This window comes from Dipodomys ordii, unplaced genomic scaffold (assembly GCF_000151885.1).
Source record: "Dipodomys ordii isolate 6190 unplaced genomic scaffold, Dord_2.0 Scaffold270, whole genome shotgun sequence".
Classification (NCBI taxonomy): domain Eukaryota; kingdom Metazoa; phylum Chordata; class Mammalia; order Rodentia; family Heteromyidae; genus Dipodomys; species Dipodomys ordii.
In genome coordinates, this window is record NW_012267486.1 from 411,475 (window position 1) to 439,315 (window position 27,841).

The 27,841-nt window shown below is 35.9% G+C and overlaps 3 protein-coding genes across 3 annotated transcripts; all 3 read left to right on the forward strand.

The window, feature by feature from the left end:
• Positions 1–9,325: 9,325 nt before the first annotated feature.
• On the forward strand, positions 9,326–10,255 carry LOC106001160 (olfactory receptor 4C46-like). Its single transcript, XM_013036291.1, has one exon. It carries the CDS (start codon positions 9,326–9,328, stop codon positions 10,253–10,255), a length of 930 nt encoding a protein of 309 aa, XP_012891745.1.
• A 5,258-nt stretch (positions 10,256–15,513) lies between these two features.
• Positions 15,514–16,437, forward strand: LOC106001178 (olfactory receptor 4C11-like). The gene has a single exon (XM_013036308.1). The coding sequence runs from the start codon at positions 15,514–15,516 to the stop codon at positions 16,435–16,437; it is 924 nt and encodes a 307-aa protein (XP_012891762.1).
• An 8,121-nt stretch (positions 16,438–24,558) lies between these two features.
• On the forward strand, positions 24,559–25,491 carry LOC106001144 (olfactory receptor 4C16-like). The gene has a single exon (XM_013036272.1). It carries the CDS (start codon positions 24,559–24,561, stop codon positions 25,489–25,491), a length of 933 nt encoding a protein of 310 aa, XP_012891726.1.
• Positions 25,492–27,841: the final 2,350 nt, after the last annotated feature.

Sequence of the window (27,841 nt, forward strand, 5' to 3'; positions counted from 1 at the left end):
ATCTTAATTTCATATTACTCAAGGCAAGCAAGAGAGGCACACCACAAAGTTACAAAGAGAATTCTGCATGCATCAGGGTGTTTGGCTTTGGTAAGATTTCATGACTGCTTCCCTAACTGCACTAAGTGTAGAGGCTCCGGGAGGAGCTGCTTGTGGGCTGCACAGGAGTCTTTAAGGGCACTGGAGGGATCACAGTCCAGCCCCAGGGCCAATCCCTGTGGGGATTCCCAGACCAATACAGTAAGAAACACTCACAAGGTTAACTAGCTAATATTTGGCCTTTCAAATGTGTGTTTTCTTTTTTTTTCAAAAATCATGGCAGATGGCTTGCATATATAAAGGTGAATATTAAAGATATTTCATGGTGACTAATTAAAAAGGTTCTTATTATGTTTTATGCAGGAAGCAGTTTCTTCTATGTTTATTATTGGCATGAAAAACAATCCTTTTCATCTGCCACTATGAAGGTTGGCCCTTGATTAGCATTGTAAAAATTTGGCATTTACTTAACATCATTAAGGGAAAATTTAAATATCTCCATTTCTTAGTGTCTTTCCCACAACTTATGCTACACCCAGACCCACTCTTTGTGACTTCCAGTGACTAACTTTTTCAAGATCACTGGTTCTGCTTTCATGATTTTTTTCTTTTGTTAAGTTTAATAAGTCTGTGCTCTGATATTTTCAATTGACCAGTAAATAATGAAATTGGCATCTATGCTTTGTCATCTTTCCTCTAATAATTTTAATTTTATCACTACACGGATAACAGTAATTTTTTCCTTTTTCTTTTTTTTGTGTGAAAATACTGTACATAGGGGTTACAATTACATGGGCAAGATAATGAGTACATTTCTTATCAAGAATTGTAGCCTCTTCCTTTGTTTCCCCTTATGAGTACATTTCTTATCAAGCATTGTAGCTTCCTCCTTTGTTTCCCCTACCCATCCTCCCCCCATTCCCCCTACCCAATCCTCCCTCCCAAATCAAAATTATAAAGTTTGTTTTTCAACATAACGACTTGTACATCTCATTATTGTTTTTTCGGTCACGGGGCTTGAACTCTGGACCTTGGCGCTATCCCTCAGCTCTTCAGCAAGGCTACTGCTCTACCACTTGAGCCACAGCGCCACTTCTGGTTTTTTGGTTGTTTATTGGAGATAAGAGTCTCATGGACTTACCTGCCCAGGCTGGCTTTCAACCTCAATCCTCACATCTCAGGCCCCTGAGTAGCTAGGATTGCAAGCCTGAGCCACGAGTGCCCGGCTAACAGTGATTTTTTGTTATCATCTTTTGTACTTCACATTTTTATGGGTATCAATGTATTGCACGAAGGGTCTATTTTAACATGTCCTTATATGCATATGATGTACTTCTTCCATGAGACTCATACTCTCCCTCCCCTTCCCTCATCTCCCCTTCCCCTTTTCAAAACCTATTTCAGCTAGCTTCATTGTTCTATTTTCAGGGTATATAAAATATTTTGACCATATTCACCTACATCCACTCTGACTGCCTTTACCCTACAACTAATAACCATACTCTAGAGAGGACCTGTTGTAAATATGTATCATTTACTTTATTAAGTATATATTAATTATTCAAGAGTTTCCCTGTGGTCTTTAACACTTGCATATAAAGTTTTATAGGCAGATGAAACCCCTGTATTATTCTCATCTTGACAAAGATTAATTACATCGTGGCACAACTGTGCTAAGTATTTTTAAGTGATTTCTAATTTGTTGCATGAGTTTTAATTTAATGCATGATATCGTATGACTATTTTTCCCACAGCCATACACAGAGGTATTTGTTAAGGCTAGTAATTTAGGAACAAACACATAGGAGCCTGGCCTCTGCCAAAGATTTTCACTAACATCACAACCACCCTTTCTACACAGTGGGCACAATAAAGAAGTATTTTTGTGTATTTCCCCATTTCAAAATTTGATAAGGGAATAGTGAGCATGACCATTTCAAGTTCATGTTTAAATTTTTAAATATAGAGGTCGACTAAAACAGATTCTCAGCTGGGAAGGTGGTGGCTCACCCCTGTTATCCTAGCTACTCAGGAGGCTGAAATCTGAGGACTGTGGCTTAAAGCCAGCCCTAGCAGGCAAATTTCATGAGACTCTTATCTCCAATAAACTACTCAGAAAAGGCCAGAAGTGGCACTGTGGCTCAAGTGGTAGAGCACCAGCCTTCAGCACAAAGAGGCTCAGGGACAGTTTAGGTTCTGATTTCAAGTCCCAGGACTGACCAAAAACAAAAAACAGAAAACAAACAAAAAAAACCAAAAAACACCCAAGAATCTTAAATACCTTATCAATGTATATTTAAGGAACATAGTTTCTTCAAACTTTATAGCCCATCTGTAGATGAAATTCAATAAGAATAACAAAATAAATTTCTGAGGAAAAGTTTATAGTTTCAATAATTTGATGATGACAAAATGCACTTAAAGAGTTAATTTTTATTTTTTTTGGTGTGAGATAGACAATTATTGTTAACTAGTTGCACAGTTTTGCTTTTGTTGTTTGATATATAAAAATTTGTTGATCAGGAAAGATTATTTTCGAGTGTTTTTTAATGTGTGTGATGTACATGAATAGCTATATGAAGATGGCTGCAGGATGTAACACAGAAACTGTGCTACATGCTTAATTCTCCAAAGAAGCCAAGACAATTGTTTAGGAGATGACGTTACTTGTGATAGGTTATGGTATAGTGCTCAGGTATGGAATACTTGGGTCCACCAAGAACCAATGGTATTACCTTGGGTAAGAGACTTGACTCTGGAAATTCACATGATTTATCTATTATAATCCCTGGCAATGCAAAACTATGAGATTGAAATTTCAGGCCACAATCCATGGAAGTTAAATGTTACCTTTAGGCCATTTCTATAACTAAATCATTGTATAAAAATATTTGGTGAACTTGTTCAGTTGAAATAAATGCTTACTTAAATTGATAAAAATGCATGATTTCTTTTTCCATCAAGATTCTCCACTTACATGGTTAGGAATATTTAGGTGTGATTTTTATTTAGTTCTGTTTCCTGAACTGGGATTTGAACTCAAGGCCTTACCTCTGTCAGGCCAGCACAATGCTACTGAGTCAGGCTTAAACTTTCATTTATTTCATGTCATTTCTTTTCTCCTGATAAGTAGAACTTTTTGGTGGAGGATATACAAATACATCACATTTCATAAAAAGTATACAAAGTTACCTTCATTTTGAAAACATATTTATTCATTCTCTGATTCTTGCGTTAAATGTTTTAGTTTTTTTTCCTAAACTCCTTTATCAGTGGTGAACATAAATCCAACATTTCCCCCACCGTTCCTTGCTCTAATCTTTGTAGTAATAATCTTCTTTTAATATTTATGTTTGCTTAAATGATTTAGGTGATGCCTGAAATGCAATTCAGATTATTAATGAGTAAATTTACAGTAATATGGTAAGTCATTCATCACATAAATCATTAAAAAAACCTTTTTTTCAGGCTAGTGAACAGAAGAGGACATCAATGCTTCAGTGTACAAATATTATTTCCTTTGAAAAGAGAGGGTCCCATTAGCACGATCTTCTAGAAGATGACAGTGAACCCCAGAAAACGTAATGTATGTACATCTGCAATGCCCTGGTGAAAACTCTTTGTAAAGTTAGTGCACAATGGAAACAAAAGAAATATCAGGAAAGTAAAACAGGCTCTGCTGAGGATGGTGGTGATGAATATTAATTTTTCACTTGCATATATGAAAATAGATCAAGGAAAGCTGTTAACATTTCTTTAGAAAAGAGAATTTGTTATTCACTTTAAACATTTTCCATCTATTGTGCCCTTATGTCAGTTTGCTTAGTAGACATGCTTTCACTTGTGTTTTTATTTTCCCTGTTAAAAATGTAAAATTAAACAGAGAAGGCATGGATGGTACAGTAACCCTATAATCCAAGCTGCTGGAGATTTGGAGATAGGAGGATGGGGGTCTATGGCAAACCATGGTAAATGCAGCCATATCTGAAAAACAAATTAAAGGAAAAAGGATGAGAGGATGTCTCAAGTGGTAGAATACCTGCCTAACATTTCAGATGCCCTGGGTTTAATTCTTAGTAACTTAAAAATCATTACATGAATAAATAAAAAATAATTAAATTTAAAAGCCATAGGCCAAGGAATGTAACTTCTAGAAACTTGAAAATTGAAGGAAATGTTTGATTCTCTAGAATAACCTGAAAGCTTATAGTTCTGGTGACATCCTTTTGCACAAATATATTCCCAGTTTTCCAGAACATTCTTTATGAAAGTATTATTGGTACTTGTAAAAAAATGCAAAAATCCATCACTTGATTTTGTGATTTTACTCTTTCAAGTTATTATCCAAGGCGTATATATATATGTATATATATGTGTTTGTGTGTACATATAGTTCATGAGATTGACTCAATATTATATCATTTTATATTGTTATAGTAATCATTCCTATTTCGTTATACTTTTTATAAATTAATTACCAAATTAATGCTATGACAGTATATAAAACTTCATAAGAATTATCTGGTTGACCATTTCTTCACTGAGATATTACTGTTGTTTCCAATTTTCAAAATAATAAATAACAATCTTACAAACAAATTTATAATAATGTCACAAATACAGTATTGCTAGGTAAATTAAGATGGCATTTTTGATATTGATTACTATTAAAATTATTTCAATATTTTATACTTCATTATAAACCATATAATGATTATAAAATATTTATATAATAATTATATAAACATGTTTGAATAAGGTTTTTGTTTTGTTTCTTTTTTGGTCCTGGGGCCTGAACTCTGGGCTTGGGCACTGTCCCTCAGCAATTCATCTTAAGGCTAGTGCTCTACCACTTGAGCCACAGTGCCACTTCTGGCTTTTCTGCTTATGTAGTGCTGAGGAATAGAACCCAGGGCCTCATGCATGCAAGGAAAGCACTCTACCACTGAGCCACCTTCTCAGCCCCTGAATAAGGGGGTTTTTAACTAGAGGGGGAAGATGAATGTACAAGGTACAGTGGACAAACACAGTTATGCTCTATGTACTATAGACTAATGTACTATAGACTTCATAGAGCTAGAATTTTGCCTATTATCTCATAAAAATCATAAATGTGGAGAAGTATGTTCCATCTGACTTGCTCAATTTGCCATATCTATAATGCATTCAATATAATACAGTACCCTGCTACTGTATACAAGTTTTGATTTTACATAAAAGTTGAGGTATGACAAATAAATGAATAGACAAATAACAAATTGGAGGGTGACTGGAACTCTTTTTTTGTTGTTTTTCAGCAAGGTTTTACTATATATATATCAGGGTGGTGTAGACTCACTGTTTTTCCCAGGCTGACTTTGCACTTACAACCCAAGTTTTAGTGTTACTAGTGTGTATTACTATGCCTGATTTAGAAAACCCTTCTTGGTTTTAACTATATCGGCATGTTTCATATTGACCTGGATTTGAGTCTGAGAGAAAAGTGTAATATGCATCATTTAAAAGTGTCTGGATAAAATCTAAAGCAATTTGAGAAATACAAAAAGCAGCATTCAGAGTTAAGCACTTTAAAAATGTCTACAATTAATTCTATTTTTTCTTGGGTTTAGCTCCCAAATGATCAAAAACAAGTTTATACAAATCACTTAATATTGGTTAGAAGGAAGTTGCCTCAATACTCTGCCTCTTTAGGAAAATTCAATCAGCAGTTATTTTGCCATTCATATGACATTTGATTCTTTAACAACCATATTTGGACACAGAGAGGGGACTCCCACATACTACTGTTCTGACTTTAGAGAAGACAATTCTTCATTCAAGACTGGATGATTCTTCAATGTGTCTTTCAAGAACACCTGCTTCTATGGCAAAAGCTTTTCATCATAGGAGATAATGAATTCCTGGGAGAGAAAACACAGCTACAAAGACAAAGTCTGCGGATATTTATAGAAATCTCTCTACATATCCTTGAATGATAGCCCACATATTCAGAGCAAGGTCGATCATGACTGTGGAGAACTATCAGAAAGCCTTTTTTTCCAAACTTTTGTGCCTCTTGCTTTGTAGGACTGGGATCAGGAAACAAAATAATTTCTTTAAGACTATCAAGGAAATCCTTTTTAAATTCCAACTTCAGGTATCTATGAAGATGTTTTTGGCTTTCAGAGAGAAGGGAAGATTGCTGAACCGGTTACTGATTTGATATGGAATTATCTGAAGAGTCTTTTTGGCAAGTCTATCACATCTTGACTAGTGAAAGTTTTATATTACCAGAGGAGGTCCTTTGGATGGCAGGATTGAAATAATTGCTCCTCCCCTCATTAAGATCAGTGAGTACTAGTATGCTAAGTTACTCAACTAAATATTACTTTCATATGTTGTAATCAATATACATTAAGTACATGCACTGTATATTTCATCTGTGCCACATTTTCTTCAAATGACTGTTAACAAATATATGACTTTAAATTGGGAGATAAAATTCTCGTTAGTTGAATTGTAAACTCCAGGAATGGCTATTTTTGCCTTGATAAACAGCTTTTTATATCTAAGAGCAATCATAAAGATGAACACAAGTATGAGCTAATATTCTCACCTACAAAAATATAAATAAAAATATTCCTATCAAGCATCTCGTTACCTTACTCATGTAAGTGTAACCCATCTGTATAGTATCTTTACAATAAAAAACACTAAAAAAGAATTTCAAAGCTAAACTTCTAAAATATAAGCAACAAATGTTGAGTCAATCACAAACATGGAAAACTCATTTTGGGATCATATACTATGGATACTGAACTCTCTATGACTTTCCTAAGAGGAATATTGGAGATGATTCTCATATAGGTTTCTTTCAGGGCCAAATAGTACTTTAAAATATATTTTATTGTTATTGTAGAATCACAATACAGAGGGGGTACAGAGGGGGTCACAGTTACATAAGTTAGGTAACGAGTACATTTCTTCTTGAACAGTATCACCCCTTCTCTCTCTCTCTCCCTCTCTCCCCTTCTCTCTCTCTCCCCCTCTCCCCATCTCTCTTCCTCTCTTTCTCTCTCCCCTCTCTGTTTTTCCCTCCCACCCCCACTCACAAGATGTATAGTTCATTTTCTAGTATCTAGTGAATACCACTGTTGTATTTGTTCTCCCTTTGTTCCAACTTTTCTGTGTCCCCCTTACCCTCTCAAAGACAGACTAACAAACAAGACAAAAAGAAAAGACACCAATAACAGCAAAGCAACAACAACAAAAATGTCATTTCTATTTCTTAGAGTTCATTTTGATAAGTATAATTTTATGTGATCATATGCACATAGCTATTTAGCCTCTAAGATCTGCTATGAATACCATCTTTGACCCCACTGTGTGAATGGCTAGAGATCTGTAAAAGTTATTTATCATGTCACAGTGTATTTTTTTAACCATCAAGTGTGTTTACTTGTAGATTTATAGGCATGTTCTGTTGCTTCCCATGCTGCCAGTTCTGCTTAACTTCTGAAAACGTACACAGTATAACAATACACGAAAGCTCCTGTATATTTATCTCTAGCTCAGATAAAAAATTTCTTAGCAATCCATGAGGTTCCAATCTGATTTTATCAATAGATGTTAAGAAAGGTTTATGAACTGCCAGGAAATATGCCCAAGCTAAGTGATGTCATAATTGGAAGAACAGAAGTCTAATCTATTCTTTTTGATTCTCAAACTTGTTCTCAGCAGAATCCAGAAGTGCATACTTTATAAAGTATTAGGGGAGGAAAACCTGAATCTTATAGGGCAGACAATCATAAAGGAATTCTTCCAAGCATACAATAACACTTTTACTTTCTCTGTGTCTACTGATAATTTGCCTCCTAAAATATTGCCCCTAAAGAAGAATTAAGGAAATTTAAATGACTATGGTCATGTAAAAATACAACAGTTCGGGTATGATGAAGGCTAAGAACCTAGATGACAATGAAGTTCGTGAATCTAAAGGGCAATACCGTGAGGATTAAAAATAAATTTACTTGTCTCTTCCATTATGTCCCTTGCTGTTCTGAGCAGGAGCCTTAGTTTCTCTGTGTTGTTATCACTAGTAAAAACAAATTTAAGAGATGCCTAAAAGTGGCACTATTGATGACAAACACATTTCAGTGGGCATGAAATCAGCAAGGGTCTGCAGTAACTCAGAACACCATCAGCGTTAAATGAATGACTAATATTAATATGATACTTGCTGAGTTCATTCTCTCAACTGTATGAATTATTACTCATTTTTAAAAGGAAAGCCATGTGCAAAGGATTTGGTACCACTCCATACTCACAAAAATGTCATTTTTTATGGCTGGCTATTACAAAGAAACTATATACAAATCATCCTGTATTATGAATTATGCTAACGTACGTTTTTGATGGTTTCATTACATTCCCCTTGCTATTGTCCTGGCATTCTTTAGATCACTTTCTATAAACACTCCCCATCAGATGACTTGACCTTCTACATCTCACAAATCTCACTCTGCTTATCAAGACGCAGACAGCTGTTTGTTCACTCAAGGGCATTCCAAGAGTCCTTTCCTTTCATATTCCTGTCAATATCTGCAGATATTGACACTTACCATTCATGACTCCCGATTTCCTAGTAATAAAAGGCAACTTTCTTTAAGTATAAAATGATGCTTGTCCTTACTTGTTTCTGAGGTCTTAGCTGCAGCATGTGTGGGGAGCAGCAGTCTCCTGCTTCTATTTTGCCTCTGGCCTACAATACTCAGACAACTAAATGTGTTCAGACGGGCTTGTGCTTTGTATATCTCAGAAGTTCCTCCATCATAATCTTTTCCTCTTCTTCCAAGAGCAGTTTGAGTAATCTTTAAGAATTCAAAGCTGGGTGCCGGTGGCTCACGCCTGTAATTCTAGCTACTCAGGAGGCTGAGATCTCAGGATCGCGGTTCAAAGCCAGCCTGGACAAGAAAGTCCATGAGATTCTTATCTCCAATAAACCACTAGAAAACTGGAAGTGGTGCTGTGGCTCAAGTGGTAGAGCACTTGCCTTGAGCTGAATAGCTGAGGGACAGCTCCCACGCCCAGAGTTCAAGCCCCACGACCGACCAAAAAAAAATAATTCAAAAAGGCACCCTTTTACCTCTGAAAATAATAAACTGAAGTTGAGCAAAGTCCCTTACTTAGATTTCACAGTCTAATGGAATGCAGGCATTTCATATTTATTAGAGTGAAGCTGCCAAGTAAACTCAAAATTGTATTACATTTATTTTCAGGTAATTTAAGTGACTTTCACATTAAATACATGGAGAACAGGAACAATGTGACTCAGTTTGTTCTCCTGGGCCTCACAGAAAACCCAAAGATGCAGAAAACCATCTTTGTTCTCTTTTTGCTCATCTATGTGATCTCTGTGACTGGGAACGTGCTCATCGTGGTCACCATCACCGGAAGTCCACTGCTGGGGTCCCCGATGTACTTTTTCCTGGCTTATCTCTCCTTTATCGATGCGTGCTATTCTTCTGTCAGTACCCCTAAACTGATCGTAGATTCCCTCCATGAAACAAAGACCATCTTCTTCAGTGGCTGCATGATTCAAGTCTTTGGGGAGCATTTTTTTGGAGGAGCAGAGGTCATCCTGCTCACAGTGATGGCCTATGACCGCTACGTGGCCATCTGTAAGCCCCTGCACTACACCACCATCATGAACCAGCGCATGTGTAATCTTCTGATGGGTGTGTCCTGGGTGGGGGGCTTTCTTCATGGAACCATACAGCTCCTGTTCATCGTCTGGTTGCCCTTCTGTGGTCCAAATGTCATAGATCACTTCATGTGTGATCTGAACCCCTTGCTTGCTCTGGTCTGCATGGATACTCACACGCTTGGACTCTTCGTGGCTGCCAACAGTGGCTTCATCTGTCTGTTAAATTTCCTCCTTCTGCTGGCCTCCTACGTTGTCATCCTGCACTCAGTGAGGAACCACAGTGTGGAGGGGAGGCGCAAAGCCCTCTCCACCTGCGTCTCCCACATCACCGTGGTAGTCTTGTACTTTGTGCCATGTGTGTTTGTGTACCTAAGACCTGCAACTACGTTAGCCATCGATAAGGCTGTTGCTGTTTTCTACACCATGATAACTCCCATGCTAAATCCCTTGATCTACACCTTGAGAAATGACCAGATGAAAAATGCCATTAAGAAAACGTTTCATAGGAAAGTTCTCCCAGTTCAACAGTAAGTGTGCCAAATGTCAAACATTCATCCAACCGAGTAAAGGATTAAAAAAAATAGTTGGGATGATCTGAACAAAGAATAGTTCTCTAACGAAGGAAATTAAACGACAACTGTAAATCTGTACAGAGTAGATTCTGTATACATAGATTCTATATTCAAGGAGGCAGAAATGGTGCAGATTTTGACAATTGCATATTGTAAATTCTGAAAATTCACAGCTTAATTTTGCCAGTTTATCCATGCATCTTGACTCATATGCGTTTCTTTCCATGAAATATTTATTAAAATGTTGATATAGAATAGTAATCTCATTTATGGTCAAAGTATGTAAGCACTGTGCATATTCCATATCATCATACCTGGGAAAAACATATCAAGGGGAAATTATACAAACAGAGAGAGTGATAAGCTATTATCCATACTATGGCTGATTTTCACATGATTTTGGTTATATTGATTATGAGAGTAGTTGGAACTCTTTTTATACTTTTTTCCCCAAATAATCATAAGCAAAAGAACAGATAACTATAATCAGTTTTATTGCTTTTAGGATGAAGACTGTGCTAGGTACATTGTATAGGCTAGTTGCTTTATCATACCACAAATTCAAGAGTTTTTTTATTAGCAATCTTTCTTGCCCATCCTGGGGCTTGCAGGCTGGGGCACTGTCCCTGAGCTTCTCTGTGCTCAAGGCTAATGCTTTACCACTTGACGCACATTGTCACTTCTGGCTTTTTTTCTGAGTGGTTTATTGAGGTTTCATAAATTTTTCTGCCTGGGCTGGCTTCAAACTGTGCTACTTAGTTCTCAGCCTCCTGAGTAGCTAGGATTACAGGTGTGAACCACATTCTCCATAGCTTGGCTTTCCCATGCTCTTTCAGTAGATATGTGGCCCATTGCATATTGCTCATCACTCTGTGTATGTGCATGCATGTGTGTGTGTGTGTGTGTGTGTGTTTTAGTACTGCTTTTCTTTGTATCATTACAAGATGATACAGTTAATCTTGCACATTTTCATTCAATGCTCATTATTTTATTAGAAAATATTGTGAAAAGACCTCATTGCTAGGTGCTTTTTGTTATTTCTTTTTTGGGTCCGGTCGTGGGGCCTGAACTCTGGGCCTGGGCGCTGTCCTCAGCTCTTCAGCTCAAGGCTAGCGCTCTACCTCTTGAGCCACAGCAACACTTCCGGCTTTTTTTTGTGGTGCTAAGGAATCGAACCCAGGGCCTCAAGCATGCAAGGCAAGCACTCTACCACTGAGCCACCTTCCCAGCCCTAGGTGCTTTTTTATTCTAGTCATTTAATGTCTAAATTAACCCTTTTAGTTGAAATAATTGCCCATATCTTTACCCATTATTAATGGCAAATTGAATATAATGTTCTTGCAACCCATACATGCTTCTCAATTTGGAAACATGAGACACTTTAGGGAATGACTTGCTCAAACTCCAGTATTTTGCATCATTCTTATTAAATATACCTCCAGGGATGGTGAAAAGAAAAAAAACCCATGAGGGTGGATTTCAGACTATGTTGAATGGATCTTGAACCAACTGAAGTCAAACTTCTCGGTAAGATAAAAATGACTCTGATCCCAGAATTCCCACATACCAATTTAGAAGCACTCTCACCATTTCAATTGAGTAAGTGCCTTTAGTTAGTTTTTGGAAGGAAACTGGGCAGTTGAACATGTCATTCTTTCATAAGCTCTTAGCAACTCTGGGGAGATTGCATTAATGGTTCTCATTTTATAATTGCATGTTACTGATTGGGTTCATGTCACAATATGTATCTGGTTGGGGAGTGCATTCCAATTGAACATGAGAAAATAGAAATAAAATTATGCAAAGTAGCTCCTGGAGCTCATGATCCCAGCTGGATAAAGACTGATAGATAAGGATATTCAAGAGAATGAAATAGAAATAATATTCTACTTAGGGGGTCTTCTAAGAAGTGCTTCATGGAGATCTTTTTCAGGCAATATATTTATATATTCAGCTTTAGAAAATTATCTGTAAGTAGTGGTACAAAGGAGATGCCATTTAACAAAGCAGTTTCTGAATACAATATATCTTGATCAATGCCACACCTTTCAACATTCTCACCCACTCTTTCCCTCGTCTCCCCTTTCCTCACTCCTCTTAATTTTAGAGGACATACATTGGATTCTTAACTACATTGTTATTTTGTTTGCTAGCACCTTCTCAAAGCCGACACTTGGAAAACATCCAATTCCAAGTGAACCTCTGAGTTGTTGGCAGTGTGATAGTGTATTAGTTATTTAAAGAGCACCCAGTTCCACTGTTATTTCCAGAGCTGCCTCATCTTCTCACTTAAACCTCTGTCCTATACCGCCTTTAAAATATTATTATGCCTCCTGTTCTCTGCAAAAGAGAGTTAAGATGTCTCAGTGAAATGTCAAGGTGAATTACAGTTTCTTAAGGTAAAGGTTTTAAAGCTTTATTTTTAATGTACCATGTCAACATAGCACATTTCAAATTTTTGTCAATGTGTATTCTAAAAACAGATCAGCTCTTTCATGTATATTACTAAGAAAGGAGTTTGCCTTTTCAGAGACTATAAATACTACATTTTGACTATTTAGTCTTCTAGATACAATTCATTTAGATGGTTATGTCTGTGACATAGAGATTTTTAGTAATGAATATTTTATGTAAGCATACAGAATTCAAATCCAACTTACATCTTAGAGAAAATTGTGTATACTTCATGTTAATTAGTACTTTCATTAAATTAATTAATGTACTTATTTACCATGGTAGAATTTGCAATTGCTTTCTAACTGTTCTTACTATTGAAAAGGCTACCTGATTATAATTGGCCCATGAGAGACTGCATCAGTTCAATCAATGTTTACTAGTAGGTGTTGTATGATAGATTCTGAAATCACTCTTAAACATTGGAAGCACTCAAAAATTCCACAAAAAATATGGGAAGTATGTTCCTCATAAATTGGTCAGTAGAATTTGTTAGGAGAGATTTAGCCCAAGAATTGCTTCTTAATCCAATAGGTACAAAAGATATCCAAATGGAATTTAAATGTATGTACGTAATTAGGCAAGAATAAAGCATATTTCTGTATGCGTTCTCATTTAATAAGAATCTTTTTCAAAAATCATTTATTTTGCTTATCTTTTTTCAGTTGTTATTTTGATTGACCTGTCAAATCTATCTATATTTCAATAAATTATGCTTTGGTCCAGAATATGTGGTCTAAAATATCTTTTTGCTTTCAACATATTTAAAAGAGTGAAAGGATGGTAAGGGAAAAACAAAGGAGGAGGTAACAATGCTCTATAGGAAATGTACTCATTACCCTACTCATGTAACTGTAAACCCTCTGTACAATATTTTTACAATAAAATATATATAAAACAAATATTTTTGTCTGATTTTCAATTATTAAATTTTTCTGGGAAATAAATTTGTGGTATTTAATTACTACAAATAGTTTTCTTTTTATATTTATCTCTTCTTACTTGAACTTAGGCTATGGGACACCCCCAGGATGTATGTGGTTGCAATTGCATTGCATTGTGACTCATTGCTCCCAGAGACCATTTCCTAAATCTCTGGTGGTAACCTGAATTTGAGGCAGTATTTGGTTTTGTGTATTGTTGTTCCCACTAGTGTTATTGTCTACTTCTGAGGTATAAAAGCTTCTTGAAGAACTCATGGTTTGAAAGGTAGATTTATAGTAAATAAAAATAGTCATAGAAAGGAAATTTAAATTTATTCTTAACTGCACAGGAAGAATGAATTGTGCTGTATAATTAGAGAATTTTAATACATTTATCTTTCTGTCTATTATCTATCCATCTATTCTTCCATCCATCTATCCACCTACTTATCTCTGTGTATTTATCCCACCAATATTGAGAGAAGCAAAATCAAATCCTTAATCACATGAAGGATGGTGGAAATGGTGACTATGTAAGTATTTACAATGCAACTACCAGGTTATTGTAAGACTCAGATGTTTTTTCTTTCTTGCTATTTTTTCTAACATATTTATAAGATATTTCTTTGTTGCTTTGTATGTCCCTCCCCAACGGTATAACCCCTGTTTAAACTGTATTTGATGTTGGTATAATTTGTGGAGGGGAATGGAAAAAACAAATTGTTTAAATAGGGATACAGGTAGACTTATTGCAACAATGAGATGAACAAGATGTTATGTCAAAAAACGAACTTTACAACTTTGGCGCGGGGGAGAGGGGTGGGGGGGAGGAGAGATCGGAAAGGATGGGAAGGGGAAACAAAGGAGGAGGCAACAATGCTTGATAAGAAATGTACTCATTTCCTTGCTCATGTAATTGTAACCCCTCTGTAAGGTATTTTCAAAATAAAAAAAAGTTTTCTCAGAGTTTTTGTAATGCTACCCTAATATTTTTGTTAGTTTTTTTAGTGTATATTTTTATTGTAAGGATACTGTACAGAGGGGTTACAGTTACATGAGTAAGGTAATGAGTGTATTTCCTATCAAGCATTGTTACCTCCTCCTTTGTTTTTCCTTTACCATCCATTCCCTCCCACCTCCCCAATTCCTCCCTTCCCCCCACCCCTCAGAACTGTAAAGTTTGTTTTCAACATGGTATCTTGTACATCTCATTGTTACAATGGATCAACCTGTATACTTATTTCAGCATTTTGTTCTTTCCCTTCCCCTCCCCAAATTAGAAAAAAATGTATAAACAAGATGCAGGGCACCAGAATCAAATACAATGAAAATAAGGGTTATACCATGTGGAAGAATATACAAAAGAAACAAAAAAAATCACACAGTACATTATAAGTACATTTTAAAACAACAGCAAGAAAGATAAAACCTCTTATGTCCCTATCTTGGGGTTCATTTTGCTTACACTACCCTAATATTAATGAGTATTTGGTTTAAGCAAACAAAGCATGCTGATCCCTGTATTCCGTATCAGATCCCCAAATTAATGTGTATTTTGTTTGAAAAATCATTTTTCTTTCATTATTTTGATATGCCATTAGATAACCATGTTTGATAATCATTGCATTTTTGGTAATTATTATTGCTAACTATTTAATCTTATTACTGAATTGAATTTCAGGAAAAAAATTCAAGAACTGAAAGTTAGCTCATTAAAAGATAAGTTTCATGACTGAGGATATATACTCAAGCACTAATTTCAGTATTCTTTTCATGTTTTTTCTTTTCTCTTTTACAGATTATTCCTAACCTGTGATTTTTTCCAATATTAAAGGAAAGAATGCCTCAAAACAACAGTGTAACTGAGTTTGTATTGCTGGGGCTGACCCAAGATCCTCTAAGGCAGAAATTAGTGGTATTCATTTTCTTAGTTTTCTATGGAGGGACTATCGTGGGAAATACACTTATCATTGTGACCATCACCTTCAGCCCAACGCTTGGGAGCCCCATGTACTTCTTCTTGTTCTACCTCTCTCTCTCCGACTCCTGCTTTTCAACAACCATGGCCCCAAGACTCATTGTAGATTCTTTCTCTGCAAAGAAAGTCATTTCCTATAATGAGTGCATGATTCAAGTCTTTGCACTGCATTTTTTCGGCAGCTTGGAGATCTTTGTTCTGATTTTCATGGCTGCTGATCGCTATGTGGCCATCTGTAAGCCCTTGCGCTACCCAACCATCATGAGAAGGCAGGTCTGCCTCATCTTGATTGTGTTTGCCTGGATTGGGTCTTTTGTACATGGCACTACTCAGATTATCCTGCTCTTAAGATTGCCCTTCTGTGGACCCAATTTGATTGACCATTACTGCTGTGATTTGCAGCCCCTGATGAAACTTGCCTGCATGGACACATACATGGTCAACCTGCTGTTTGTTTGCAACAGTGGGGCCCTTTGTTCATTCAGTTTCATTGTTTTGATGATCTCTTACATTGTCATCTTGCGCTCACTGCGAAATCACAGTGCAGAAGGGAGGAAAAAAGCTCTCTCCACTTGCACGTCTCACATCATTGTAGCGGTCCTATTATTTGGCCCTTGTATATTCATATACACGCGTCCCCCAACTACTTTGCCCATAGACAAGATGGTGGCAGTGTTTTACACCATTGGAACACCCTTTCTCAATCCTCTTGTGTATACTCTGAGGAATGCAGAAGTGAAGAATGCTATGAGAAGGCTCTGGTATATTAAAACTATGACTGAGTAAGGGAAGATACCAATTATAATTATGTCAAATCTGAGCTTATACCGAGCTATCCTATATGATTTCTGCTGATCTGAGGCCATCATAGTGAATTTTCCCAAAGGCTAGAAAATAAATCACATCAATTTATGATGAACTATTTCAGAAGATTCAATTATTTTAAGATGGAATTCAATTAATTAATTAATTCTGAGAGATTAGAATTACCCTAACGTACAGGTAGTCTCATATCTATTCTATAAAAGATAATTAGATAAAGGTCTCATGAATACAAATTTTTAAAAATATGCTTCAAAAATACCAATAAATTCAAGCCATCAGCATTGAAAAATCTATATATAATAAATTTAAATTATCATATATATATATATATATACAAAATTGGCTCAACATTTTTAAAACTCCGATATAATTAGTTACTTGTAAAAAATGGCAAAACGTTACGATTATATAAAGACAAAGTGAATGAATTCCCATCAATAATATAGGCTGTTGTTAAATTCAGAACAGATGGGTGCTTTACAAATAAGAAATAGAAGTAGAATGGGATGAAAATAATTTTCATCAAATAGCGCTGGAACAAGTGGACTTCCACATGCAAAAGAAATGTATTCTAGGGAGAAACTACATTCTTTGCAAAAGTTAACTGAATTTTGCCATAGATTTTAATGCAAAATTTAAAATGTGACACCAAAATATAATATAGGAAAATTCCTATATTTCCTCCTGTGGGATTTTGAGATCTTAGACAAAACACGTAAGGTGAAATATCTATGAAAGCATTAGTCTGTAAGCTGGATTTCATCACAATTAAAATAGTTTTTTTTCTGAAAACAATTGGGAGAATGCAAGAAGAAAGTGATGTATTGATTGGGGGTAATATTTGCAGATGGCAAGTAAAACACACTGTAATCATAAACACATGAAGAAGTCTTGAAGCTCAACATTAAAGAAATAACCTGTTAAAAAACAGCTCAAGGCTTTGAACAGATGCCTCATTGAAGAAGAGAAACACAGGAAAATGGTGTTTAAAGAGTATCAGTAACTGTACCCCCACACAAAACAATTTTCCTTTTAAACTTGCTATCAGTTGAATGTGTTTAGTAACTGTTTAGTCTCTTTTTCTTTCACCTTTGGTATCTCTATTTTTAGCATTTCCTATCAGACCAACAAGGTGATGATGAAGTCCCTCAGCTTCTGTATTTCTGTGCACCTGGAAAAGATGGTTTGCTCTGTAAAAGATGGTTTTGCCAGATGGAGAACTCCTGATTGGGTTGGGACTCACCATCCCCTCCCCCCATTTTTGAATGGATAACAACTCTTGAGTAATTCTATGATAGCCTCATGGAGGATTCTTTGTACATGATGTCTCACTCTTGTTTTACTCCTGTCAATGTTTTCTCCTTGTCCTTAACTTTTGACAAGGTGAGTTTAATAAAGTGCGGTAGATATTTCCTGGTTGGCTAAGAGCCAGTCACTCTACCTTCTCGATTTTATCAACTCATGGAACTTCTGACTGCCCTCTGTTCTTGATACTTTCTCTGAGGTGAAATAGGAACCATATTCTTAGTAAATGCTCCCAATTCTGAGATGCATCATTCATTCTCTTCTTCCCTCATTAGAGAAATCAGTGCTTGAGAAGATCTTTCTTGGTTCTGAGCTGCACAGAGGGAGGACAAGGAATCAAGGGCAAAGTGAGATATTTCAATGGAGGTATTGGCAATTTAAATTACATAATGGGTGCTACAATTTCTCAAATGGAATCAGAAGTTCTCATAAAGGTATTTAACTGTGAATAGCATTTTTCAAACCCTAATTCTTGCAAAATTAAGTTGATTAGAACCTTCATATATATCTATCATCTAGTATTAGCTAATTTTCTACAATATCTCCAACTGTTTCTCAGTTGACATTACTCATTCTTATTATTTTAATTACTACTTGTTAGTAAGTTGCCTTGTTGTACCCATTACTCATTCATTACCTGATTCACCTAATTGTAACCCTTCTGTATATCAACTCTACAATAACAATCAAAAAGAACAGTTCTATATACAATTCACATATTAGAAAACATTATATTTTGCTCTACTAGTTTATTTCATGGGCCATCGAATTTCAACAGGACCTCACTACATCATTAGTCATTCTAAACTTCTGAATCGGACATCATTTCTCAGCCAGTTGAAATAGCTTTCATCATCACACTTCTTAGTTCTTCCTGTGTTAATTTTGGTTAGTGCAAGGAAAATGTATGGAAGAGAGCTAAGAATCCTAGAACAAAATTGTCATTAATTCAGATCTTGTTGAACTCACTCACAACTAACCTGAAAGAGCTGCTTAATTTCTGTGAGTTTGTTTTCTCCCAAATATGTGGTCATTGTCATCATGTAACTAGTAAAATAATAGTATGCATTAAATTATTAATTATGTAAAGTTATAAACACATAATCTAATGAAATAAAATTATTTTAACAAAAATGTATTCCTAAAATGGGGGAGTGGGTAACACTGTTCAAAAAGAAACGTACTCAGGGCTGGGAAGGTGGCTCAGTGGTAGAGCACTTGCCTTGCATGCATGAGGCCCTGGGTTCGATTCCTCAGCACCACATAAGCAAAAAAAGCTGGAAGTGGTGCAGTGGCTCATGTGGTAGAATGCTACCTTGAGCTGAAGAGCTGAGGGACAGCGCCCAGGCCCAGAGTTCAGGCCCCACGACTGGACCACCCCTCCAAAAAAAAAAAAAGACAAAGAAATGTACTCAATACATGATTTACATGACTGTAAACCCTCTGTTATATTATCTTTAAATAAAATTTAACCTTCAGAAAAAGACTTTTCAAAAAATAAATATTACAGAAAAACAAGTGGAAGACACTGAATACAACTGTGGGATATCAATTTCTTTGCAAACAGTTCTGAGGATATTTATTTGCTGTCCTGACTTTGTACTTATATTTAGTTCTGTAGGGCTGGTTGCTTAATCCCAGAGAGCAGGGCCTCTTCTTTCAGAACACAACAGGCTTCCCTAGATTCTACTTGGGAATAAATTGACAGCCATAGAACATTCTGTCTCCTGGCATAAGATAGGCCCCCATAAGTGTTCTTCTTTATTGATTATTCTTTCCCTGCCACGGACCGGGTTCTGTCGGGACGACGGACACCTAGGGGAGGAACCTGGAATAGGGGGGGAGATGGCAAACAGACAACCCACACACAAGAGGAGTGGATGCTGAATGCGATTTAATGCAGAGGATAACAAACTTTTATAACAGAAGTCTCCATGAGAAAGGGCAAAAGGTTACACAATCTTGCTGCAGGGCTTCTTTCTTGGGTGGTCACCAGCTGGTCTCCTGATAGGCATTTGTCTTCGGCTTATCTCTAAGGAATACAATGGGTTTGGGTTTTGATGTTTGTCACCAATTAACCATTACCTATCTTTATAGAGGCCTTAACTTTCCCATAAGATTTTTTCCTGTCTCTTCTTTAATAGTAAACCTCAAGGAGACCTGGATCTAGCAAGTCTCTTAGTAAATAGCAGGAAGTTCTTTCTCTTAAATAATTGCCTCAGCAATTGCCATACATTCTTTCTGTTCTAGCTGAGCCTACTGCTTCTTGTAAATCCCTTACAAACAATTCCTTCTGCTGAAGTGACTTCGTGAAACCCCCAATACTTTTATATATACTTATAACTTGTCTACTAAACTCCATAAGAGGGGTTTCAGGATAGCACTTAATTCTGGTGAGTTAGTCATATTTTTAAGACACTCATCAGATATTGGAGTCGTCAACACTCTTAAGAAAGAGCTCTGAATAAGGGAATGTTGACAATGAGTAAGTACAAAGAGCAGTAGAAGCAGTAAAAGATTAATAGGCACTCTTATGAGGAAAAGAAAGGCAGAAACACATCTTTCCCAGGGGTTTGCCAGCCTTTCCAGGAGTAGGCCTCTTAGAAGCCCCATTCTCTGAGGTAGACTTCGGTGAAGTCTCAAAACTCAGAGATAGGTCTCTGCAGCCCCTATCTTGGTCTGATAGATGGTTTCCCATGCTAAGCAGACTCTACTGGAGTCAGCGTGGCATTTTCCCTTATCTTTGTTTTCTTCCAATCTTCATTATCAATGTACTCATCATATATTCTTAGTCTTGGCTGTTTCAAGGAAGATTGAATTGCTCCTTTTAGAGTCTATATTTAAATTCAAAAGCTAGATTTCACTGTTGCCGTGTTAGTGATTTCGTGTTAGTGATGAGAAACCAGTAGGGAATAATACTGGCTAGGAGGTTGGAGCCTAGTACTTTCCATCATTGTGTCTTAAAACATTCCCCCTGGAATAGAGAGAGAGAGGAGGATGCAAACATAAAGTCACAGACATACATGACACTTACACAGTCTTCTAACAGGTAAGGGAGAGATTACTGCTGTCTTTGTAGATAGAAAGGCCTCGCTCTTGAATAATCCAGCATAGTTTTCCAGTTTATTTCCATATACCATGTCTCATGACTATACTGTTCCATGTACTGACTGAAAAGTATAGATAAAAGGCTCGAGATCAGAAATAAATGAGAAGAAAATAGGATCTTTTTGGACCTCACTTCATGCTCTGTGAGCAATAAGGGTATGGAATACATTGATTGTTGTGTGGGGAAGGAAGGGTTCATTTGTTACTTAGGGATTAAGGAACTATTTAGATGACAAGAATAGAAAACTGTGACTTTGGTAGTTAATTCCTCACTAGGTGTTTGGGACTTCAGAAAATAGAAGATTCTTGTTGTGTTAGAAATGAGAGAAAAGGTTGATGTAGGTAAGGATTTTCACAAAGCCTTTAAGGAACACAAGGTTGTCCTTCTCTAAATGACAGCTTTGAATCAAATTCGGTACCTCAAAGCCTACAAGGACTACTTCTTAACCCTTTCCTAATTGGCACCGTAAGAGGAGAAGATGTAGCTGAAAGCCTTTGTAACACCTGTTTTGGAAAGTTGAAGGATTATTTTTCCAACATTTCTAGAACATCAATAAAGCTGACTTTTAGTCTGCACACTGTTTTGAGAAATATGAGAAGCGAAATGGAACAGATGTAGGGAAGGAGTTCCTGAAAGTATGTTTTAAGCAACCTCCCCTCCTCAGCACTTCCTCTGGTCCATACTTCTGTCATATCTCACCCTACGTTCCCTTCCTCTTACACAATGCTCCTTCTCTGTGTTGCACATTTACAGAAAAGAATAACTGAAGAGACATTTGTGATATTTGGGAAAGTCAGGTAATCAGAGGCTCTGTGATGATATTGGATGCAATGAAGATTCTTCTGGGAAGAATCATGGTATTGAGCTGCATGGATTGAGGAGCTTATGGTGGGTAGACAATATTGCTTTAACTTTGACATTAAGTGATAAAACTGTATGGGACACACGTTGGCCATTCCACAGAAAATAGTAAACTCTGTATAAAATTAAGTGGCTGTAGAGATTTCCAAAGACAGGAGTCTAAGTTAGGGGATGGTAATATGTATACAAGAGGGTCCTTAAGGAACATGACTGATTCTATAAAGCTGCACCAAACACCAAACAAGTCTCCTACCCCTCTGTATTCCAGCCTCATCTACTTTAGTCGAGGCTGCCTGAATGATTTTTGAGCATTTCTCTGCTCTATACCACATCAATATAGCATTGATGTTTAAAACTGTAATTATTCCAAAGTCGTGAACATTGTCTAAAGAATCGAGTGATTCATATCTGTTCTTCGATGATGCGATATATTTCTAGAGCTAATCTATCTTCAGACAACTCAACTTATTTTACTGTCAAAGGCCTGTGAAAGACTAGGGAAAGTTTTTTCCTCTGGTGGGGGAACTGTGGACACGGGACTCTATATGCACATACATGTAGAAATGTGAATTAATAACATCCTTCCATAGTGAATCTCTCGTGATTCTAATAGGTTCCATTAAGTATTTGATTTCAAAAATATACCCTTTCTTTCCTAGATCATAGGGTATTGTAGATGACAAAATAGATTGCATTTAAAGGAAAAAATATTTTCAAATTTAGTATCAGATCCCTTGTCCCTTCAACCTTTATTCAAGTCTATGAAGTATAATAAAGTTATTATTCATATTACATTATTATTATTTTTTCATTGAGATTCCACCTCACTCAGTTAGAATGACTATAATCAAGAACTCTAATAACAACAAATACTGGAGGAGATGTGGACAGAAGGGAACCCTACTGCACTGTTGGTGGGAGTGTAAACTTGTTCAACCACTTTGGAAAGCAGTAAGGAGGTTCCTCAAAAGACTCCACATAGAGCTCCCTTATGACCCAGCAATCCCACTTTTGGGCATTTACTCAAATGCTTAAAAACAAGACCATACTAAAGCTACCAGCACAACTATGTTTATTGTAGCATTATTTACCATAGCTAAGATATGGAACCAACCCAGATGCCCCTCAGTAGATGAATGGATCAAGAAAATGTAGCATATATACACAATGGAATTCTACGCCTCCATCAGAAAGAATGGCATTGCCCCATTTGTTAGGAAATGGAAAGACTTGGAAAAAATTTATTATTATCATTATTATTTTGCAAGATAAGTTTTTGTTTATCTTTAGCTCCTCAAAAATATGTAACTTCACCAGGGGTTATATAACTGCCTTCTCCAGTAATTGGTTAGAAGTGCAATGAGATTAAAATTTACTACAAAAGAGGCAACATTGTATGGACTGAGAGGTGAAGAAGGAGAAAATACAGTCAAGAATTGAGTATATATCCTACACAATGAAGAAGAGTTAAGGAAGGGGTGGGGAGGAGAGGGATGGGTAAGAATGTGGAAAGGGGTAACATTGAGCAAGATATATTGCATTCAAAAACTTGCTTTCATAAATGGCAACTCCTTTATACAGCTATCTATAGATAATTATGTGTATTTTATCCATTTAGTCTCAAAAGTGGGTTAACAAAACACATCCTTCTAAATAGCTGACTGAATTTCTGAAAAGGATATGTAGCAATGTAATAGATTGAGACTTCTGTGTTACATGTACACGTATAGCTCTTTGTTTTGTATTTTCACTTGCCTAGTGTGTTCTTCAAACATCATCATGATCAAAAGAACAAGATTTTGTGTTTGAAAATAAAGTGATGATCGTACTCCTTTCTGTAACTGGAGAAAGAAATTTGTTAAAGAATTAAATTTTCAAATTAAAGTATTTTGTAGGAATGAAAGCCAGTTGAATGAGTTCAGTTACTGACTAGTATTCATTACCTAAAAAAATCTTTTTGTTTTTTATTCCCTGTGACACTTTAGTAATGCTTGTTTTCTCTGCAATTAATACAGCACACATCCATTTGAAATCTAAGGTGCTTAAGTAAAAAGTTGAAAAATGATACATGCTAAGTATTATAAACACCTCTTTAATGTAGAAATTTATTCTTGGTACTCTGACTTTCTTGGTTGATTGCTTTTTATAGAAAGGAGAAAGGGAAAGATGATTGGGATTTTTGAAATATTGTGAACTATTGAAAAGCACTCAAAGATAATTTAAAGGTTGCAAAGTATTACTAAAAGTCAAGTTTTTATGGTTTCTCTTTGAAATGGGAAAGAGTGAAGAGAAGTAGAATATGCAATGAAGTTATAAATAATATAGAGTTGTAATAATAAATATGCGTGTGATATAGAATTGGCTTTCATTGGTATTATGAAAAAAACAACCAAACAGATTATAGATGGTAAGTAAGTGATAAGCAAGCAACTTTGTGTTATAAAATTTTTTGAAAGTGAAGGAACTTGAAGAAAATTTTCAGATGGACTCCTACTAATAAATTTTATACGAATTAAAGGGATAAACAGTTGTCTTTGAAGAGATTTATAAGAAAAATTGACAATCATAACTTCACTTGAGACTTGCAAATTGGCTATGAAGAATTATGGACAAAGTAAATGTGACTTATTAAAAGAGCAGAGAATTACCCAATGAACAATATTCATTTTTGCCCTAAATATTCAGTAATTTCCCAGAACATCATGAATTAATTTACTTAAAATATTTTATATTCTCATAGGAAAGTAAGATCTATTATCTTTTTCAGGTAGATCTTTTCAGCTTCACCTCCTCTCATCCCTGAAACCATGCAACTGAATAACAATGTGACTGAATTTATTCTTCTTGGATTGACCCAGGATCTATTTAGAAAAAAAGTAGTGTTTGCAATTTTCCTGATTTGCTATTTGGCAACTTTATTGGGTAACTTGTTAATTATTGCTACCATCAAGACCAGCCAGACCCTTCGGAGTCCAATGTACTTCTTTCTTTTCTATCTATCCTTTTCTGATACCTGCTTCTCCACTTCCATAGCTCCTAGAACAATCGTCGATGCCCTTTTAAAGACAGCCACTATTACTTTCAGTGAATGCATAATCCAAGTCTTTTCATTGCATTTCTTTGGCTGCCTGGAAATCTTCATCCTTATCCTCATGGCTGCTGACCGCTATGTGGCCATCTGTAAACCCCTGCACTATACAACCATCATGAGCCGCCGGGTCTGTAGTATTTTGGTGGCTCTGGCCTGGGTGGGATCCTGTGTGCATTCTCTAGTTCAGATTTTCCTGGCCTTAAGTTTGCCTTTCTGTGGTCCCAATGTGATTGATCACTTTTTCTGTGACTTGGAGCCCTTGTTGAACCTTGCTTGCTCAGATATTTATGTGATCAACCTCCTTCTGGTGTCCAATAGTGGGGCCATTTGCACAGTGAGTTTTGTCATATTGATATTCTCCTATGTTGTCATCTTGCATTCCCTGAGGAACCATAGTGCCGAAGGCAGGAGAAAAGCCCTCTCCACCTGCATCTCCCACATCACCGTGGTCATCTTATTCTTTGTACCTTGTATATTTATATACACACGTCCTGCAACCACTTTTCCCATGGATAAGATGATATCTGTGTTTTATACAATTGGGACACCTTTGTTCAATCCTCTGATTTATACGCTTAGGAATACAGAAGTGAAAAATGCTATGAAAAAGTTGTGGAGCAAGAACTTCATTTCAGATGATGTAAGATAAACAATTTTGAAATCATTTTTAATGAATGTAGGAACCTCGCATAAGTCAATTTAATGTATCTTTTTATAGTGTCTTTTAATGTAAGACTAATTTAAAGTTTGATAATTATTTTCTTTCAGTTAATATAGGATGTTAGTTTGCTTTAGTACTATGTAGAAGAATCAGAATGTAGTACAAGTTGATCTATGAGGGTTATCATACGTGTTGTTCACTGCTGTGGCTTTGGCTACTTGTTTTTCATTTTGTTTTTTTTTTCATCTTGACTATTGATTTTTCATTTTGCCATTTCTAGATTTTACCTGGAATTTTCCCTGAAAGTTTTAAAAAATTATTAGCACCTCTTTCTTACACAATTTTGTTTCCATTGTTATTTTTCTGTATATTCTAGAACATAAAGCAGAGTTAGTAAATACAAGAAAAAAGAAAAAAACAAACCACACTGTATTCTTATCATACTATAATCGAACTGAAATACAATTCAGCAACAAAAGTTATAGAAAGAATGAAATTATAGTAGAAAATGAAGAAATAAGAGGGAAAATTAAAATATTCCATGAGTCCATTTTGATAAATATTATTTTATTCAATCAGATGCACATGGCTATTCTACCTTGTGTGATTTTCTCCTAAGAATAGTCACCCTTGGTCTTACAGTGTGACTGGTAGAGTCCTGTATAATTTATCATGTACAAATGTAATTTTTGTCTTTTACCATCCAGTGTCCACTTATAGACTTACAGGCACATTAGAGTTACCACAAATGAGGAAAACCATGCAACTTCTGTTTATCTGGGCCTGGCTTATTTCACTTAATATAATTTTTTCAAGACTTTCCATTTCCTTGTGGATGGTACAATATCCTTTCTGATGGATATGTAAACTTCCATCTTGGTTTTTTTCTTTTTTGTGGCTGTTTTTGTTTTCATTTCCTTCCTTTTGTCTTGTTCATTTTGCTGGCTTTGGGAGGGTAAGGGGAGACAGAAATGGTGGTATAAAGGGTGAACAAATGCAGCAATGATAAACACTCAAAACTATGTTAAAAATGACCCATACAACTCATAAATGGGGATGGGAGGGAAAAACATGAGAGAGTGAGGGAAGGGGTGATGTTGTCCAAAAAATGTACCCTTTATCTGACTTATGTAACCATAACTCCTCTATACATCACCTTTACAATAACAATAATTTTTTTAAAAAGTTCTGAGAAGGTAATGAAAATTAAATCAAATAAATGGCTTACATATATTCAAAGGGTAATATATGTGAATAAATGTATATATATATGTATATGTATATACACAAAGGAATTTTGCTCATCAGAAAGAATGACATTACATCATTTGCAAAGAAATGGATAGACCTGAAAAAAATATGGTAATTCTAGCAAGTCAGGTCCAAAGATACAAAAGATGTATCTTTTCTCTCATGTGGAAGTTAGACATACTTTATAAATACACATGTAAACCTATGTGTATGTATACAAACAAATTAACTGAAGAATGGTGTATGCATGGAAGCATTTTAATGCTGTAACTCCTTTAACAATTTACTTATAATATAAGCAACCAACCACCAAGAAGTTGGTAATTGAGGTGTCATGGTGGAGGGATACACGAATAAAGAAAGGAAGAAGTAGAGAATGGAGTTATAATATTCCATATACATGTGAAAAGTAAACCAAGAAAATTTAGGGATGGTGGCTTGGGAAAGATGGTAAGAATGATGAAAGAGTGACATTGATCCAGATGTGTTGTACTGATAAACTGACATGTTGCATTGAAACCCCTTGTACAACTACTTAAAGATAATTGATAATAATAATAAGGAAAATAAAATAATCACCTACCACATCCTGTGCTCTACTGTAAGTGAAGTAAGTCAAGCCCAAAGAAATATAGGTCCCATGGTTTCCCTTATTTGCAATAACTAGTACATGTGTAGGACAAGCAGACAAGACCAAAAGCTATGTATATATGACTATATAAAATGATGTTAAGCTAAATGAACCCCAAGATAGGCACGCAAATATCTTTTTTTCTTCATTGCTATTGTTTCTAATGTATTTATAATGTACCATGTGATTATTTTTGTTCTCTTGTATGTTCCTTCCTCATGGTATAACCCATGTTTCCACTGTATTTGATGTCAGAACCCTGCATCTTGTATATACACTTCTCTAATTCAGGGAGGGGAAGGGAAAAAACAAAATGCTTAAATAAGGATACAGGTTGGCCCATTGTGACAATGAGATGTACAAAACACTATGTTGAAAATGAACTTTACAACTTTGGAGGGTGGGGGAGTAGTTGTGGAGGTGGGAGGAAAGGGATGGTAGGGGAAACAAAGGAGG

Bases quoted from the DNA above. Each gene is read 5' to 3' on its own strand.
- LOC106001144 (XM_013036272.1), top strand. From the start codon at position 24,559: ATGCAACTGAATAACAATGTGACTGAATTTATTCTTCTTGGATTGACC.
- LOC106001160 (XM_013036291.1), top strand. From the start codon at position 9,326: ATGGAGAACAGGAACAATGTGACTCAGTTTGTTCTCCTGGGCCTCACA.
- LOC106001178 (XM_013036308.1), top strand. From the start codon at position 15,514: ATGCCTCAAAACAACAGTGTAACTGAGTTTGTATTGCTGGGGCTGACC.